The 20,673-nt window shown below is 43.4% G+C and overlaps 1 protein-coding gene across 5 annotated transcripts in view; it reads right to left on the bottom strand.

Annotated features, from left to right (window-relative positions):
* The window catches only part of LOC119175797 (uncharacterized), a 172,972-nt gene extending 152,829 nt beyond the window's left edge, over positions 1 to 20,143 (bottom strand). For 2 of the 5 annotated variants that reach the window (XM_037426773.2, XM_075876208.1), the window contains exons 1-2: positions 19,827 to 20,143; positions 19,706 to 19,756 (exon numbers count right to left, since the gene is read on the bottom strand). In XM_037426773.2, the coding sequence (XP_037282670.2) occupies positions 19,706 to 19,756; positions 19,827 to 19,997 (222 nt within the window). In that variant the 5' untranslated portion in view covers positions 19,998 to 20,143. Of the gene's footprint in view, positions 1 to 10,716; positions 13,059 to 14,347; positions 14,724 to 19,705; positions 19,757 to 19,826 lie in introns of those variants that run through there. The other 3 variants (XM_075876206.1, XM_037426774.2, XM_075876207.1) reach the window with 3 other exon arrangements.
* Positions 20,144 to 20,673: the final 530 nt, after the last annotated feature.

The following is a 20,673-nucleotide window of genomic DNA, read 5'->3' as shown; positions in this document are numbered from 1 at the left end:
CCCCGGCACCCAGCAGACAACATGCTGTTTGGATGAATAGACTATGCATAACAATGAATAAAGGGACACAAGAACAGGGTTCTTGTGTTATTTACGTGTTTTCAAGGCTTTCACCACACTCAGAAAATCCCTGTAAATTACCACTTTTTGTAGTTTTATACGTGCAATATGTTTAAAGCCGCAAGGATCGCATATGCTTGACCGGTGAAAATGCTTGTATCAGGGTGCAGAATGCCGGCTTCTAAAAAGGATGGGCCAACGGCTGCGTACGAAATAGAAGTATTGGCCTTTGAAGCATCTATAAAGAACTCAGAACCTGTGTACTTTTGTTGTAGTTCTAAGAAGTATGTGCGGATATGTGCAATGAGTGCGTGCTGTGTAATATCTAAAAAAGACACATCACAATCTATCAATTGCCACTGCTATGGTGGCAGACATGCTGCGGGAGCCATCAGACAATATTCGAGTGACACACCGGTTTCCTCAGAAAGGCCCCTCACACCGGCCATCTTTCACTACACTCAGAAAATCCCTGTAAATTACCACTTCTTGTAGTTTTACACGTGCAATGTGTTTAAAAGCCGCAAGGATTGCATATGCTTGGCCAAAACCGGCCATCTTTGAGACAACCTTATTCACTTATAAGGTTGTCTCAAAGATGGCCGGTTTTCAAACAGAACAGAAGTAGACATGTCATCAATTGTGAAATGTGAAGAGTGGTCCTTGTTTGCCTTCACTTTGAGATAATATAGAAAAGACATGTAGCATCTCTGTAGGTGGAGGGACCATTTGTTTGATTCCACGTACTGGCTTCCAATGGGGCTAGTGCGAAAAGCACTCGTAGAGAGGCGACAGCCTAGGTGGTGAATAGGGTCAAGCATCTTTAGGGCGGTAGGTGTCGCAGACTGATAGCTTATTGCTCCATAATCTAAGTGAGTGCGTACAAGGCTCCTGTAGAAGTTCACGAGACACTTCTTGTCACTCCCCCGTGTAGTGCATGACAACACTTTTAGAACATTCATGGCTCTGAAGCACTTGTTTTTTAGATAATGTGTGGTACGAAGGTTAGCTTGGTGTCCAGAATTAGGCCTAAGAATTTGTATTCAGCATTAACACACAGGCGTTCACCATGCAATTAAATGACAGGGTTAGGGCGAGTGCCTCTCTTTCTAGAGAACAAGACGCACGAGCTTTTTTGGGGGTTCAATCGCAATCCGTTTTCCTCAGCCCATTTGGAGACCTTGTTCAAGCCAAGCTAGACTTGCCGCTCACAAATTGCCAGGTTACAAGATTTAAATTCACGCTGGACGTCATTGACATATGTGTAGTAAAACATACTTTGTGGGATGCAAAGACACAAATAACTCATTTCTCTATGCTGAGCATGATGACCTGAGTGCTGGACACCTGGAATTTTTCCGCAGGCTAGTGAGGCTACAGGAAAAGTACTACTGGCCCTGCCTCACTGCCGACATCACCCACTACGTATAAACCTGCAGAGACTGTCAGCGACGATTAACTCCGTGGACTACCGTAGCTCATCGAGCCACCTTGTCAACCGTTCAAATCAGCATGGACATACTAGGACCGTTCCTAACATCAAATTCCAGAAACAAATGGCATGCCGTAGCTACTAACTACTTCGCCCACTACGCCAAGACAAAGGCGCTGCCCAAAGACAATGCCGCCGAGGTAGCCAAGTTCTTCGTCGAGAAGATTGTCCTGCGTCATGGTGCTCCTAAGGTCCTCATTATTGACAGAGGTACAGCCTTCACTGCAGAGTTAATTCAGCCGATTTTGGCACACACCACACAAGCCACCAGCGGATGACAGCGTATTACCCACAGACCGATGGCCTCATGCTGGCCATGTACGTCAACATTGAACACAAAACGTGGAAGCCATCCTTCCATACGTGACCTTCACATACAGCATGACAATGCAGGAGAAGACGCAGATGTCAGTGTACAAGCTGGTCTACGAAAGGAACCCGTCCACGACCCTCGATATCATGCTGCCCGACATCGCTGACGAAGAAAACCGCAACGTGACTGTCTAGCTTCAGCACGCCGAAGAAGCACGACAATTCACCAGCCTTCGCAACAAGAACTAACCAACGATCGACAGCCGCCGTTACAATCTTCGATGACACTTCGCAGAATACCAACCAGGTGACCTTGTTTGGGTGTGAACGCAGATACACCAACTATGAGGTTATTCCCAATGGCATCACGAACTATCATCGGCGCCGTGCACAACCTGAAGTCGTTCATGTCGTGTGCCTCAAGCCATTTCATGTGCGTTAACGAACCTAAAGACTGTTATTTGTTATTCTCTTATTGCGCTTCATTGCTTGTACTTATTTATTACTGTACCTTCTTACTTTATTATTTTTACTGTTCAGTATTTTTCCCCCTTGTTCCGTTTTAAGCATCGGGAGGATGCTTTTTTTCAGGGGGGGAGGGGTCCTTATGCGCATTTCTTATTTTCTCTTTTGTTTCATTCAACTTTCACCCACAAAGTCTGTCAGGAATGCTCCGCGCAAACTGCGCCTCATTGTTTGAGAAGGTTCACAATCATTGTAGATCATTCGGTTAGAATTCTCAGCGCAAACTGCGCCTCATTGTTTGAGTAGGTTCCCGATCATTGTAGATTATTCGGTTAAAATTGCGTGCAAGACACACAAGACAAACAGTGATAAAACTGGAGTATTTCACAGCACATGTATAAATGCCAACGCGCTTTGCCGCATGTCAGTTGATTGACGGCCAACACTCTGTTCATCGTTATTAGTGCCAGTGTCTTGCTCTAATCTGACTTTCTTTTTGCATGGCCACAAGTTCAGCCCAATAAACAGTTGAACCTGAACGTTAAGTCTGCTCCCTTCATCCGCGTCACACCACAGTGACAATATTTAAACCATCATGCAATCTGTCCTTTTCCTGGAGGGCCCTATTTCCGCGCAACTCAGTTTATAATGAACCAAAACCAACTTCCCAACTTTTTACTTTACTCAAATACTAATATAAAAACACTTAAAAGCACACATGCATCTGTTATTCTTGTGTTATAAGCACTTTATAAGCACTTTGTACCTAATTATGAATGCATGTTTGGTATTCAAGTTGCTGAGCAGCAAAACTGTGGCCACGTGTCACCACTTGCCAACATTGGCACGTTCGCCCTGTTTCGACTTCCGTCGCTCAATAGCCATAGAAGTTAAAATGGAGGTGTGCGGTACTAATACTGTGACTCTATAGATTATCGACTCAATAGCCATAGAAATCACCCGTGTGGCAACTTATGTTTGACAGTTGAGTCAGTAGATTGTCGGTTTAACGGTATTCCAAATGCCTGGGTGACACGTGTATTGAAACTATGGCTTAAGTGACCAGACTTTTAGATTCAGGCGAGAAATGACCTGACTTAGCGACTGGTTTTTCACTGTCCTGCAACCTGCTTGCAGGATGCTGTTTTGTCTCTCTTGGCAGAAAGCCTCCTCCTTCCTTCCCAAGTTGTTGCCTTATCATCCCAGGCTCCAACCACCTTCCCACCGCTCTCCATCACTCTTATTCGCTCCACCCTCTCCCTCTAATGTCTGCTTTTCCTTGCCCCTGCTTCACTCTTATTCGCTCCACCCTCTCCCTCTAATGTCTGCTTTTCCTTGCCCCTGCTGTACTCTGTAATGGGGCTTGCCCAATTCCTGTGAAGCATACACAGCTAAGCTAATGTGTACACTATTTGGACTTACTCCAAGCCTAAAACAGGTCTGCTGTTAAATGTAGGCTTATCTGTTCGAGCTGTATGAAAGGTTCTTCATGCCCTTACAAATCTCTGAGTAAAAAGTGGCATGTTAAATAATGTTGAAGAGCCCTTTTAGAAGGAAAGCAGGCATTCAAACTCTGCCCTAATATCTCGACTTCGGCGAGTTCGTACTACTTGAACAAATGAATGTGACTTAGACCAAGACAGGATACACATAAAATGGAGCTCCTCTGTGCATTACGTGTCCCCTGTCTTCATCTAAGTTGGGCTATCTTCGTCCCAATAATCACAATGCCCACAAACTATAGGTGGCACACTGTCCAATTCAAGATGGCGGCCGGGAGAGGCTCAACCCGTTTGTTGGCATGGCAACAGATAGGACGTGCAGACATACAGCCCGTGCCACTTTCACCAGACAATGACATGAGCTGCACTGAAATGAATATGAGAACAAAACTATGCTCTTAATTACCTATGTTTTCACGAAAAATTTTGCATCTCACAAGAACTAACCAGATTATTGTACCACAGGGGGCCCATTTTGATCACTGGTTCAGGAAACATGCGAAGTGATGTTTGTTCCTTGCTGCATTAATACAGAAGCTATCACAGCCGAACAAGAGAGCTACTGGGTAGTGCTCACATTGTGTCTACTGACCCTACTTGAGAGGACGCTTCTAAATTCTGTGCGGCGGTGCGTCAGTCTATGGACATAGCGAATCTAACTCTGCACCACTTCGGTAAAGGTACACACAATTGACTGTAACATCACAAACAACTTGATGTTTTTTTTCCCTTTATTTTAGAATGACACTGCACTGCCCTTCAGTGTTACAGCAGAATGTGTGTGGGGGGAAGGGGGGTTACAACATGGATACAAAGATTTCATTTGCACAACATACATAATCTTCAGACAGCTCGTTCCATTTTGCTATGTACTTTAAAAAAAAACAAGAATTAGTGAACATGTGCCAGTATTCATGGATTTTAAGTTTGTGTTCGTTCCTTCTAGAAAGATAAAAAGGTATCATTATCCAAGCTTTTTTTGGTAATGCCAACCTTGTTGTAAAATATCTGAAAAAGCAATTTCACCCTTAACTTTTGTCAACGTGAAGACAACAATGCCTAATTCAATTCTCATTTCATCCTTGTGACACTAAATGTATTCACACTATCTAAATGAATACTAAATGTATTCCATTCTACAGTACCTGCCCAGGACATACCTGATCACTCCGTTTTGAATACTTTCTATCAAAGATATCAGATTTGCTTCCAATGGATTTCATAATGCAGTGATCCCACAAGGGACCGCCGATTTGGAGCAATTCTTGGAACAGTCAAATTTTAGTTTTGTAGCACTTTGGAGCAGTAAAATATTAGTTTTGGGGCACTTTGGAGCAGTAAAATTTTAGTTTTGGAGCAGTTTTGCTATTAGGAGCACTTTCACATAGGTATATATTCATAATGAAGCCCTTCAAACAAGAAAGTACCTCAAACACTTTAATATTAAATGAATGCCGACCTAGAACAAAGGATCTTTTAAGATTAAAAAGGGCTTCAAGAACTTTTATGTCGTTCTTTTCCCCATCTCAGGTTTATTAATTGGGGAGAAAATATAGATAAAACATTTAATTTGGAATTTAATGCTGAAATTTTGCACATGATATCAGGAATTTCAATGTGTATTTCTTACTTTAGCGACATTTGCTCAAAGTAGTTTCCCACGACTTAGTACGTTAAGTCTAGAGCCATCTCAGAAGTCAGTTTACTTTGTTTTTAGTACTTAAGAGCTATGTAGGACCTATTAAAAAAACGGCAAGATTTATAAAGTCACGGCAGTTGATGCATTATTGCAACTATGTGAAGCCAGCCGAATTTTCTTTTTGCGCGTTTTCTTGCTTACCAAGAGAGTTCTCGTGGCAAGCATGGTGATTTTGGAATTATGAAAATGTAAGTTACTAATGTCAAATCTCATTAATTTGAAGACGCTTAATTCAAGCTTCTGGTTAATTAGAACTGACGTTGTGGTCCAGTAAAAGCTATGTGTATTCCAATGCGCGAAAACACCCTGTAGTTTGAATGCACAAGCACTTGCGACAGTTAATTCCAACATACCGCGCTCCGAAAATGCTCTCAGCACCATGCCCAATCTCGTGGCGGCACCTCTCAACGCTGCGCGCGAAGTAGGAAAAGAAGAAAAGGAAAGGCTGGGGCGGAATGTTTGCTCTCTCTCAAATGCCAATCTGGAACGCGCCTGTGCCACGCTTCTCCCTTTTCCATCCCTGCCACGTAGAGACCCTACTCCTTTCAACGCCACGCGCAGGAGAAAAAAAAAAAGGTCGCAAAGATGCTCCTTCTTTTTCATCCCGTGCTAGCCACGCTGCGGCTGCAGCACAGAGGGTAGCAGCGAAGACGCAGTCGTTGTGGACATAGCTGCGTGCAGCTTCTCTTGCCAAGAGAATGCTGAAGCCGAAGCAGAAATTCTTTGCAGGCTGTGTGCAAAATTGATTGACTCGCTGCAAGGCAAACGTGTGCATACACACATCACCGATTACTTCAATTGATGACGGATGTCCTGCGATTTGTGAATAAATGCAAGTCTCCTGAAACTTCCCCCTTGTGTGTTAGCTCAACGCACATGCGCCCCTGCATGGTGAGCCATCCGTTCATTTAGCTTTCATTAATTCAAACTTCTTTTAATTCAAACAAATTCGGGCCCCTTCGAGTTCAAAAATCGAGATTAGACTATACGAGAAAAATATTTTTTTTTTTGTGTCCCCTCAATATAGAGCTCTTACAAAGAGCTATACATATGCACACGCGTGTGCACTTTATTGGATGCCCTGGATATCGTCGTTGCATCAGATTCTAACTTCAATGGCAGCGTGATGTCCTTAAACCGGAAAATCTGGTTATCAAACCTGTACTTGAGGCCTTTTGCTGTCTATCACCATTTTATTTTACAAAATAAACAATATGTCGTGATTGTTGCACGTTGGTTTTGTTCCTATGTGCAATCATTCTTTGCTGCAACTGGGTTATGTTCGCAAACGGGTTTCGTTTGCGATTAGAGTACATATATATGGCATTGGCGTACGTGAGTAAAGTAAATTCAAACTAACACCACTGCAATCGCCATCGTTAACAGTGACATATCTCTAGCCTTCTGCTATAGTTGCGCTCATGAGAGCTTTGGTTACGATACCACCGCAGGATGACAAACTTCATTGCTCCGCAGAAATACTGGCTGCCAATTTTTCAAAGCGACAACGGCCTGTTCACGGGAAAGTAAAGAATTCTCTCATTAGACTTTACTGCTGTCCCAGGTAATTAAAACATTAATCATTGTTACTTGAATACTGCTGCAATTACAGTGTCTAGCGATTTTCTGGTTGCTGATGTTGTGCCTGGAGTCGCATAAAATTGCCCAGCAAGCCGCATGTCCCCCGCGGGCCGCAGGTTTTGGACCCCTGAGATGGACGGTTCGGCGCAGTTTGGCGCAATTTACATAGATTTTATCAGGTCGACGCAGCAAATATCATTTGGCGCACTTTGGTGCAGTTCGGGCAGAAGTGCGATCCCTGCATAATGGACAGGCATATTCTAATATAGGTCTTACATATGTAGTAAATGTATTCCGCTTTAGTTCAATCTGGCGACATCTCAGGTTTCATCGAACAAAGTTCAACTCCTTTCCAGCTTAACCCACAATCTCGCTGATATGCGGGTTACATGACGCCTAAGTACTTAGATATATCAACTGTGGTTGCCAATTCCTTATCAATAGGATAGCTAATTATAAATGCTTTTGCCTTTTAGTGAAAAATCTGAATGAACTTTCCAGCATTTAAACCAATGTTCAATTATTTGCACCAGTCATGTATTCTACTCAAGTCTCTCTGAAGTGCTGCTACATCGCTGATCACAAGATATTTTTCGGTACACTACTCAATCATCGGCAAATAGTCGTAAGGACGATCTAATACCTGAATTTATGTCATTAATAAACACAAAAAGTAATATAGGTCCCATGCACAGCCCTGTGGAAATCCAGATGTGACATGCACGTCCCTTGAGCTTTTACTATTAACAACACACTGGCTGCACTCAGACAAGAAATTCTTAATTTGTTTGATAACATCATACTCAACTGATAAAGTTTGCAAATAAGAAGTGAATGGGGAACCGTGTGGAAGGCTTTTCGAAAACCTAAAAAAAAAACTCTCTATCTGGCCTTCACAAAAATTCCACACCCTAAATCATGATAAAATTCCATCAGTTGGATAGTGCAAGACAAGCCCTTACGGAAACCGTGCTGTTCTTTAGTTAGGATATTATTCTTGGCAAGATGAATCATGACAGCCGTGCAAATTGTGTTCCATTAACTTGCATGCATGTCACGGAAGCAGGCCTATAATTAAGGACATCTTTTCTCAAACCATCACTATGAAGTGGTACGTGTGCGTTATTGCAATCGTGTGGCAGGTCAATGGCACAGAGAAAATGCATAAAAGTTAACAAAAAAGTAAAGACAGGCTGGTGTAACACAGCACTTAGCCCGCAAGGCAAGATGCCGTCCAGACCATCTGCTTTAGTTTCATCTAATGGTTCCAACAAATTTTTTATACCAAGCACGCTGCAAGTGTGGTCTTCAGCACTGCCCCTCCAAGTATTGTTATAGGGTCTGCCTTAGAAAAGGAAATGATGCAAATTAAAAAAATGTTAGAACAGATTACTATAGAGAATCTAACGCTTAAAGAAGAGATTAAGCAACTGAAAGAAGAAAATGCGAAGCTTCAGGAAGTGGGGAAAGCGGGTACAATGACTAACACCCCCTCTGTTAGTAAAATACCGATGCTTAATCGAGCCCCAACATCTGTTCCCTCGCAAATGAGCGGGGAGTCACCTTCACTCAAAGGAGGGCGCAGGAAGAAGCAGAAAAGGCCGGCAACTTTTTGAATAGCGAGGTTAAGGGATTGTTTAAAGAAATGTTTGATGAACTAACAAACCAAATTACATGCATGTACGTTGAAATAAAGCAATAATTTGATGGACTCGAGCACAGGGTATTAGCAATAGAAAGCACGCCAAAGACCGTTAGGTCGTCTGGTGCGGGGCCGGTTGAATCAAAATCGTATAGCAGAACACCCACAGTAGAAACCAGCAAGGTCACCGGGGAGGATCCCATAAATAAACATGGCGCCACGTAACCAGTACATTATTTGACAGTGTAATTGCTGCGGGTACTGAAGGAAATGAGGGAACCTGCAGCAATTCGTGATAAACAGGGAGGCGCCAGATGTCATCGCCCCGCAGGATACCGGGGGGACGGCAAAGTTATCGAGGTACAAGTCGTATAGTGCTTCTGGTGAGAAGGCGACTGTCACAACTCTGGTACATAAAACCTCACAGCTGTTGAGCATGATACCAGAATGCACAGCATAGACCATTTCCTTATAAAAATAATACCCTCCCGTAAGAAAGAAGGAAGCCTCTTCATGCTTAACATTTACAGCCCACCGCGACAGAAGCTCCAGTATGGTCCACTTTTCCGCAAAGCCTTAAGCATAGCGGAGAAACAGGCTCTAGTCATAGTCGGTGACTTTAACGCAACACACACGGCTTGGGGATACACTGTCAAGAATACAAAGGGACGCAACTTATGGGCAGACGCTCAATACGAGGACCTTATGCTGATAACGAATCTTGAAGAGCCCACACGAATAGGCAACAGCGTTAGTAATGACACAACACCGGACCTAACTTTTACGAAGAACGTAGCGAACTAGCGATGGGTAAACACGCAGCAAAATTTTGGCAGTGATCGTTATAGTTTAGTAACAATAATGCATGCAGGCCCTCAAAAAAAGAAAGGCAGAAAACTGGCACTTGTAGAATGGGACTATTTCCGCAAGATCCGAGAGAAGGATTCGCATGGTACCATAGTAGATATACAAAAATGAGTAGAGAAGCTCCAACAGTGTGTCAAAGCCACTAAAATTGTTCCCGAAGAAGCGGGAATGGTGAAGATGGACAGAAAACTGTTGCATCTGTGGGGGGCAAGGACTAGCATCCAAAAGCGCTGGGAAACACAAAAATACAATCGTAATTTAAGAAAGAAGGTAGCTGCATTAGACAAGGAGATGGAGCTCCATGTGAATCAGCTGACCCAACAACCGTGGGAAGCCCCGTGTAACATGATGGATAGAGAAATCAAGATGCCAAAGACTTGGAACATTCCAAGTCTCCTAGACTTACAAAGTACAAAGACTGTACAAAGGCGTAAGCTGGAACAAGTAATACATAACTATGCAGGAAAAGAGGAGGAGCTCTTCCACGAGCTACGAAAAAAGTAATTCGCAGACGCAACAATAGAACCACTTCCCGGTTACAAGGGCCAGGACAACCTTATACTCGATGCTAATATAACGGAGGCCAAAGTTAGATTCAAGCTCGCTCGACTAATCCCGAGGTCTGCTCCAGGACCTGATGAAATAACTAATAAGACGCTCAGAAACCTGGACGACAAATCCATTTAGGCCCTCAATGAATACATGAGAAGTGTTGGAAGAGTCAGTGGTGATCCAGCCACTTCAACTTTTGGAGCAATTTTTGGAGCAGAGAAAATGCTCTTTTGGAGCACCTTTGTATCGGCACTCGATTTTGGAGCAGCAATTGTAGCAGCAACTTATTTTACAAAAATACATCTCTCATTATTGCTGAAACTAAAGCTGTGATAGCAACCACAGTTCTATAAAACCGTATTTGTCTCAATTCTCAATTATTAATTAGAGTGTCACGTGCATGCCGATTTTAAAAGCCACCAAGAAATGGACCAGTCCATCAGATTTAATGCACTACTGAAAATGAAGGTAGTGCAGGTGTAGCATTAGTTTATTAAAGTACACTAAAAGCTACGACGAAAATTCCCAGAAACCGAACTGTAAGGAGAGTTTTGAACTTTCATTTATTTACAGAAGAAAGATGTGCATGTTGCAGCATTTACGTCCTCTTGCTCACCTTCTTGCTTAGTTCTTCCAGCTGTGAGAGGGTTTGGCTCAAAGCGGAGTTGCCTTCAGCTAATAAAGTTTGCCCAGCTTCAACTTGTTCCAGGCTCTTAGAACGCAGACCAGAAGAAATTATGTCTTCTGCTCGTTTCAGCAATGCCCTACTTGAGGTGACCTTTTCTTCCAAGTTCTTACGAAGTCGCTTTTCGTCGACATCAGCACCAGTGTCTTGGTCTCCAAGCCTTTTCCTGCTTTCTGACTGCTGTGCACTTGCAGTTCTCTCTGTGTATCGGGCTCTAGATCTCCTTACACTTTGCAGAAGCTCTGTAGACAAGGGAACTTTAGTGGCATCTCCATCATACCTGCGGAGGTATGTCTTTGTCTGGCGCAACCCGTTAATGCTTGCAATGCATAATGAGTAGCGGTTCTCATAAAAGCGCTTATTTTCGCTAAATCCTCGTTCGCAGTCTGCGTTGCCATGTGGCAGGCACAGCAGACACTTGACAAGCCTCGACAATAATGGATACTTTGGTTGACCTCCAGGAGACTTCAGTTCAAATATTTTGCCCCAACGAACATCAATTCTTTCACCTCCAAGTGCCAGGAGGTCACTGTTTGAGTCACACTTTAACATATGCCACTCATCGATGGCTGAGGAAACTTCTTCATGTTTGATTACCTGTGGAAGCTGAGACACAAGGTACTTCAGTGCTCGCACTTCCGATTCAACATTTGTTGACTGCCAATTGAGGAGGCTAGCAGATTGAAGAACTCTATTGTCGAGTGGAAGCTTCTGAAGAAGATCCTTGGCACAGGCCAAGTAAAAAGCACGTGCTCCAAGATAAAACCGCTTCTTCTCACTAGAGTCCCACTCAAGCATTGATTTTTCAGTATCTGTACCAACTTCCGGCCTTGATTTCCAAAGGGATGCATCCATCACATCTAGCCTTTTCAGTTGTTCAGCGGTCTTGTCTGCAAAGGCTTCATGACGAAGAAACCGACTGAGGACTCGTTGGACTAGAACAATAAGTTCAACGTGAAGTATGTGCAAGAGCGGCTCTTGCTTTTGGAAGAGCAGCTGAAATCCACTGAAAAGCTGCGCACAGTTCTTAAGGAACAACACTTTGGCCAAAAGTTGTTTCTCAGAAAATGCCGACACAAGCTTGTTGTGTAGGCTTTGGGTGTCAGGTCGTTGACGAGATGAATTGCCCTTAAAAAAATAGGTGCGAAGCGCTTCAAACTGTTCCTCAACTCGGCAAAGTGAGTCTTGTAACGTCAGCCAGCGATTAGAAACGTGGCGCAGAAATACATGACAAGAGATTCCCAAAGTATCCTGGCATTCTCTGAGTGCTTCAGCGCGGACAGCACCTTTGAAGTAGTAGTAAATATTTCTCACTACTTCTTCTACATCTAAGCCAAATGCATCCAGGCCTCTGCCAAATGCATTGTGAACCTTATGAAGATTGCAGTTGCCAATATCAATCAAACTTGGTGCCACATGCTTCTGAAGCTTGTTTCTTACGCTCTTCATAACATTAGGGCCATCACTGAAAAAGCAAACAAGTCCTTGCTTTGGAAGATCTGCTATTGCTTCTTCTATGCAGCCAACAATTATTTCAGCGGTTGCACGCCCAAGATCAAATGACTGGACATGTTCAACAACAACTTCCTGTTGGCTGCTGGAAAAATAGCGTACCAGCACATCTAGTTGCTGCACCCTTAGCTCTGGCTTTGGCGTCTCATCAATCATAATGGAAAAATAGACATTTGGCTGGCACAGCTCAGTCACCACTTGTCCTTTAAAGTAGGGACCCAGTCCATCTGATACAATGCGGGCCAACTTTATTCTGCCGCAACTAAACTTTTTGGCAATGTCACTGTCGGGGAACATGCAGTGATAAATCGAAGTTGCCGTGTCTCCCCATGAAAAAGGAATTCCCTTGGCCACAACAGACAAAGCAAAAGTAGTTTCTGCCTTGCTGACTTGGTGCTCAAGTGATGTATTAGCAGACCCGTTGGAGAAGTCCAGGGTGCCTTGCACCAATTTGGGTGGAAGAAGATTCCCGTCCTTGTCTCTGTGTCTAGCAGCTGCATCAATATGTTTCTTCATCCCAGCATGACGCTTCACTGCTGCCGCTCCATGCTGTGCGCAAGAAATGGTGCAGTTGCAAAGAATACAAAATGCATCTGTATTTCGGGTTCCACTCTTGCACCACCGACTGATCGGATCATTATTGGAGTCCACCTCGTTGAGTACAGAGGCGTTGAACATGGTGTTGCGATCTGAAAACATGAGCGAAACGAACTTTATGACAGTAAACTTTGCCAAGTTTTTTTTCAGAGCGTGAATATAGGTAAAAGCAACAGGGTAGACAGAAAGAGCACTGACTTCTAACTTTATATCACAGAGTGGCAAGAATATATATGCCCAAAAAAAGGATGATTAAAAACATGACAAAATACAAGCCTAGTCAATGCGTCAGTATAAAAAACTTGCAAATGTGACTACGCACCAACTAGCCCAAGGTTCCGCTCTTGTAAATTTTCCCACGACAAAGGCACGCTAGTAAAAAGAGCACGTAACTACTAGATTTATTTTTAGGGTAGCCCGTAACATAATGCCAACCTTACTTCATTGGAAGATCTAAATACCAACTCTAAGGCGCCAACACCAAATATTTGCGCAAGCATTTTGGGTACAGCCTCGACAAATGGCGCGAATCGGGATGCCAGTTGTCTGTCGACCATTCACACCTAAAACTCGCGACCAACTTACAGGAAGTTGCCATGCGGATGACGCGTGGGTCTGACGGCCGCAGACAAACGCATTGCCCCAGCTGGCAAGGCGGCATAAGGCGCTAATGTATGTTGGAGGTTTGCTTCCTTCCGGCGCGGCGCGCGATGACCAGAGCAGAAATCGACAGCAATGTTTTCCTTAAATTAAATATTTAAAAAAGCTGATTGGGAACGGCACGTCACGAATAGCGGATTCCCAACGATCGGCGGCCGCTAATGCGGTAACATTACGGTGCTTATTGACTTGCTTGTGTTGACATGGTCGACGCTCAATCACTCTTTTCCGACTATTCTACAAGCAGCTCGCACGGTGGGGCGCCCGATCCGTGACGCGCCGGCAGCACATACGGCCCATCTAGCGATCTGCTAACGTCAACAAAAGCGACCCGCCTGCAGAAATTCTTTGTGTATTCCGCGTCACTCGCTCGTTCGTTTCGCACTATTATATGTTCCGAACGGTAGCATGTAGGAGGTGTAACTGCTGCATGCCGTACGAGCGATTGCGCGTTTCAAATGCGGATATTCCGCACTACGAAACAAGGCACGGCGCACATTCCTAAGCCTACGTACAGCGCTCGGACACTCCGAACACAAAAACCATCAGTAGCGAGAAATCGGAAGAACTATAGGCAAGTTGCAACTTCTGTACTGATTCAATAGCAAAGTGCGGCCGGTAATAAATGCCAGCAGCGCTACGCGATCGCCTAAGCATTCACTAAAGTATTTCACGGGCGCTATTAAGAAATGCCACAAAATTTAAAAAGAAAGCGACTTACTTTTGTCCATTTCAACAGCGGGGGGATGACAAACATTCGCTGACTGGTTGTTCACAAGCACATGGCGCACATGCAACGACACGACGTGCTGTGCATGAGCGCGAAAACCTACAGAAAACACCCGAACGACACCGACGAATACCAAAGCTGCAAAGCACATGGTAAACAGTTGCCAACCTAGAAAAAAATTCACTTGTTGCCAACTGCAAAATGAACATCCGCTAAAGTCGGGTTCTTTCGTGCAATTTGGCGCATTTGGCGCAAACAAAACAACACTTGCGCAGTAAGGCGCAGGAAGGTATAATTGTAGCAAATTGGCGCAAATGGCGCAGCTGGATCACTACTGGAAGAGTAGAACCATTCCACGTCAATTGAAGACTGCTCAGGTCATTACGATTCCGAAGCCGGGAAAGAAAGCACAGTTAGATAACCTTAGACCAATTTCACCGAGTTCATGTAGAGGCAAACTCATGGAGCATGTCATCCTTGCGCATCTCACTACCTACATGGAGAAGAACTGACTCTTCCCACTGTTATTATCAACCCCGAAGATGTTTTTCAGTTACTGCTTCAGCTAGATGCGAAGAAAAGAAGTGGTTTGGATAACCTACCAACAGAGTTTCTCAAGAGATATGCAGAATGGGTCTCGTTTTATTTATAAATAATATTTGTGAGATCGGTTGAGACGCGATCACTTCCACAAAACTGGTGCAATGCAGTTGTGATTCAGATTTTTAGAAACGGTGACCGTTCGTTAGTAAACAATTACCGGCCCATATCCTTGCATCGGTTTGCTGTAAAGTTCTGGAACATATAATAGCAAAACATATTCTCAGTTTTCTTGATTCTAACCAGTTACTTTGCGCAAGCCAACATAGGTTTCGGCATGGTCTTTCTACTGTGACAAAATTAGCTGAAACGCTCCACGATTTCAATAAAAACAACGATTTCTTCTGCAGACTGATGTAATTTGTGTCAATTTTAGGAAAGCCTTTGATAAGGTCTCTCATCGTAAATTACTTTTCAAGCTTGAAAGATTAGGACTAAGCAAAGAAGTATTAAAATGGATAGAGGCCTATTTATCCGCACGTCAACAGGCTGTAAAAATTGATAATTACATTTCAAGACCACTGGCCGTGTACTCGGGCATTCCCCAAGGATCTGTTTTAGGACCAATTCTTTTTCTGATATTTGTTAATTATCTATGTTCACTAGTTGAGGCTCCTATTAAAGTGAAACTTTTTGCAGACGACTGCTTGATTTATTCCCCAGTTACTTACGAAGGTGACCAAATTAATCTGAACAGGCACTTACAGGCATTAGATCAGTGGTGTATAATATGAGACATGGAAATAAACTATAGCAAGACGACATTTACGCATATTCACTCCAGTGGGCGGGAATTGTCATTCATGTATCACGTTGGAAGTCACCCTTTAAATAATACCGCTTGTTTCAAATACCTAGGAGCTAGTATTATGCACACATTGAAATGGCACTCGCATACAGATAACATTTGTTCTAAGGCAAACAAGAAACTATTTCCTAAAGAAAAAACTAAAACATGCCACACCGGATGTAAAACTAACTACTTACAAAACATTCATACGTCCCGTCTTAGAGTACGCTAGTATTGTGTGGTCGCCTCACCAGAAGGTGTTGTGGACAAAAATTGAAAGAATACAAAAATTAGCAGTATGTTTCATATGCGGTAGATACTGACGCACACACTCAGTCACAGCTTTGTTAAAGTCCTGTGAGCTTGAGTCTTTAGAATATCGCAGGCGCGCACATCGCCTCAAATTTCTTTTTAAGATTATAAGTGGGCAAACAAAAATAAAAAAGGATTTATATCTTCAGCCCCCTGGAAGGCGATGTGATCGTCTTAATAATAGTAGAGCAATTAAACCTTATTTCACATGCACGAATACTTTACGCCATTCATTTTTCCCAGACACAATAGATATGTGGAAAAGTTTACCCAATGCGGTTGTGCAACAAACAACATCAGTGAATTTTAAAAATGCATGAGACAGATTTCTTTGTAGTGATGCATGCTGAATTCTGTTGTCAGCATTTATTCTTTGATTTTTATGTGTATAGTCACTGTTGTTTGTTTCTTATTTTTCTGTTGTTGGTTATTCATCTCGTATTTATATGTGCTTTTGAATTTTTCTTTTTTGTTTGAACGTTATGTACTTTGTGACACCCTCCCTGTAATGACCCAAGCACGGTTTGACAGTATCAAATAAATAAATAAATACCATGATCGGTTTCAGAACTAAATTATCCATGCTGGACATCATGTTACAGATTAAGCATAGGGCACCGTGACACTATATACATGCGGAATAATCCATTCTTTTATAACGCGCAGCTTATCGGCCCACTGGTGCTGATACCAACAGCTCGGAAAGGAAGTGGCCCAGCCTCGAAAACGACCATCACGCTTCTGCCGAACAGACTGACTGCGCGGCTTATACTTGACGGAGGCAACTGGCGACTGGAGCACAGCGCTTCTACTGCCTTGTGTGACACCAGATTTTTCTACGTGATGGCGGCGCTCCCGGCATACTGTACCACTACAAAACCAAAGAATCATCTCGAGCTCGTCATAGGGCACGGTGGCACTGCAGACATGTGAAATAATCCATTCCTTCATATCGTGCAGGTGAGGAAACGTTTGGCAATTCCTACCGCTCGAATAATCTTTGCTTGGTTGTGCTGCCGTGCCCTAGGCTGCTATGCCCCGCTATACGTGACTAGGCGCTATATGTGACTTGGTATCTAAAGGAATTATTGCTCTTGTCGGGAGATGTTGAGACTAACCCTGGCCTTGATATGTCCCAACTAGCAAAACAAATATAGCAAATTGCTGATGATCTTAAAAACATCGAAGAAAACCAGCTAAACTCGCTCAATGAAAAGCTAGAAAAATCGATATGCCTGGACAGTGCAATTTCGACAGTGTGCTAACCAGGTTGCACACTTACAAAGAGTAGTATGTTCACTAGAACTAAAGATAGACGACCTAGAAAACAGAACAAGGCGATCCAACCTACTTATTTATGGCGTGCCAGAAGAAAAAGGGAAAAACGACCAATCTATTGAAGAAATAATTAACGACAAAATCGTTAAAGACACTGAAACTCCAACCAGTTTCAATTGAACGAATCCACCGACTGGGAAAACCTACATCTGGGAAAACAAGGCCTGTGATAATGAAGTTACTTGACTTCCGTGATAAAACGAAGGTCCTAAAAAAAACTAACAAGCTCAAAGGGTCTAACTTTTCCATCGGGGACGATTTTTCCCCTTGAGTGGGCGAGATTCGAAAACAACTGTGCAACTTCGTGAAAACAAAGAAACAGTAAACTTTGTATTAATGGTTCCACCTACCGATGGGACGCACAGATTAATAAGGTAATCCTCGTTGAAAACACATCTGACATGCCTGGTGCTAAAAAAACTGAGAACCAGAAAGACGCACATTGCGGTCTCACCGCCTAAATTCAACCCAGAAATAAGTTTCCTCAATTTGAATGCTCGCAGTATACTTCCAAAAATAACATCACTTGAAACCTTGCTTCTCAGCATTGAGCCTGACTTCATAGCAGTGACTGAAACGTGGCTGACAACATCACATCAGGCATGGCACATCATCCTCAGACATATACTGACCTCGAGCAGAATAGCATTCTATCACCAGCGCAGCATGGGTTCCGACAGGGATCATCCACAGTCACTCAACTTGATGACATCTCGGGTAGCATTGATCAACAAAATCAGACAGACCTTATTTTTCTTGACTTTTGAAAAGCCTTTGATCGCATATCACACCAAAAACTAATGCTAAAATTTGAACACACATTAGGCAAGGGGCCCGTTTGTGGATTGATAAAGAACTACCTAGGTAATAGTGCACTTCAAGTTGTAAAAGACTATGTCTACTTAGGGCAGGTAATAACCGCAGAGCCGAACCACGAGATTGAAGTAACTAGAAGAATAAGAATGGGGTGGAGCACATTCGGCAAGCACTCTCAAATTATGACAGGTAGATTGCCACTATCCCTCAAGAGGAAGGTATATAACAGCTGTATCTTTCCGGTACTTAGCTACGGAGCAGAAACCTGGAGACTTACAAAGAGGGTTCAGCTTAAATTGAGGACGACGCAGCGAGCAATGGAAAGAAAAATGGTAGGTGTAACCTTAAGAGACAAGAAGAGAGCAGAGTGGATTAGGGGTCAAACGTGGGTTAAGGATATCATAGTTGAAATAAAGAAGAGGAAATGGACATGGGCCGGGCATGTAGCGCGTAGACAGGATAACCGCTGGTCATTAAGGGTAACTAACTGGATTCGCAGAGAAGGGAAGCGGGTTAGGGGGAGACAGAAGGTTAGGTGGGCAGACGAGATTAAGAAGTTTGTGGGTATAAATTGGCAGCAGCAAGCACAGGACCGGGTTAACTGGCGGAACATGGGAGAGTCCTTTGTCCTGCAGTGGACATAGTCAGGCTGATGATGATGATGATGATGATGAAAGAACTACCTATCCAACCGGACGCAATTTGTACAAGTTAACTACACCCGTTCTAAACTTATTTAGGTCACCTCCAGAATTCCTCAAAGTAGCGTTTTGGCTCCTGCACTATTTCTCATCTTTTATCAATGACTTACCCACCACAAAAGGAGCGACGACCGGCGGCTCTCCGTCGCTCCTTTCTAGTTCCTCTCCTTCTTCTGCTTCTTGTTGTCTGTTGCTACCTCGTTCGCCCGCTTGTCTTTTTCTCTCTATTTTTTTTTTTTGGACGGTCTTTAAACTGTGAGGGTGACCCTCTGCTACGGGAACTTGTATCATTTCACTTACATCCTCCGAAGAAGGCTGGTCCACCAGCCGAAACTGTTAGGATTAAATAAATATTTTATTGTTTTGTTTCCTATACTGCACTATTCTCGAAGTTTATAACTATATATATATATATATATATATATATATATATATATATATATATATATATATATATATATATATATATATATATATTGAACATCTGCGCCGAGACACCATGGCGCAGTAACGCGACACAACTCGTGTTAACTTTCTGTACCATGGTCTTCGAGGTGTAGTACGCGAACTTACAATGCAATACCGACTAGTAGGCAAGCCAAACTTGCGTCAGGTATTCTAACCTCCGAATAGCTTGTATGAATATTGCCCGGCACTCCTACACTGCAAGCGACGCTCATGGCATCGTCAAAACAAAGGCAGGCGCACAACTTTTCGAGCTAGTACGCAAAGTCCAGACAAATTGAGGAAGCGTCACAAATGCAGTGCGTGAATGGCAGGTGCGATACTCACAGAGGAAGGCGTTGATATCTTTCCTCGTCCAATGCCGAAGCGGACTTCATTCTGCGATACATACAAACAAGCATAAGCGCTCAAAGAAACACAACGCTCAAGGTGACTACAAGAAACTCACAGTGAGCCCGGGCTGATGCAGACTTCCTAGGTACTGTTTTTCTAGAACATTAAATATAGGTAGTTCTGGCAAAGGGATCAGCGGAAGACCATTACCACAGCATGGTAGTGGTATGGTGTCATCGGTTTCGTCGACCGGAGGCTGGCTTATTACAGAATATTCAATATCCATGACTACAGCCTAAGCAACAAAAAGTTGCCGATTCAATATGCCAAACTTTTTTAACCACGAAATGCAGATCCACCCTCAACGAAACTACACAGGCAATGCACGTTCCGACACAGAACACTGAGTAGTGGGCGATGGCGATGCCTGCGCGATGCAGTACCAGCCTGAGCAGCCTCCATATAGTTTCCTAAAATTAACTAGAGGGGACTTTGGCGCTGCGATCGTTCGTTCACCAAGTATTACAGCTAGGTGACGCTAGCCGTCGCCCGATCTAAAGAGTAGAGCACATTCATTCATCCCTCTATTCAGCAAGTACAAATTGAGAAAGTAATCACTGAGGATAATAAAACAGTGTGGACATACACAAATGTAATTAGGCTGTTTGAGCTAGAGCTTGCTAAGGCACGTGACAAGTCACCCTGGAAAAGAAGACACAAGCCCAAGAGTTGGTGGGATGAGGATGTTAAGAGAGCCATAGCAAAACGTCAGGAAGCCTCTAGGGAACACAGACATGCTAAGCATGCAACAGGGTGAACCGACAGATGATGTTGAAAGAAAATGGGACATCTTTCTAAGCTCTAGAAGAGAAGCATCCCTCCTGATCAATGAAAAAATTAGAAGAAATGGTGCTCAGTGGCTGGCAGAAGTACATAAAAAGGACTGAAAGGCAGCTGCGAAA

Source organism: Rhipicephalus microplus, chromosome X (genome assembly GCF_043290135.1).
Source record: "Rhipicephalus microplus isolate Deutch F79 chromosome X, USDA_Rmic, whole genome shotgun sequence".
In the NCBI taxonomy this organism is placed as follows: domain Eukaryota; kingdom Metazoa; phylum Arthropoda; class Arachnida; order Ixodida; family Ixodidae; genus Rhipicephalus; species Rhipicephalus microplus.
The sequence above is the reverse complement of the archived record's forward strand: the minus strand, read 5'-3'. Positions and strand labels throughout refer to the sequence as shown.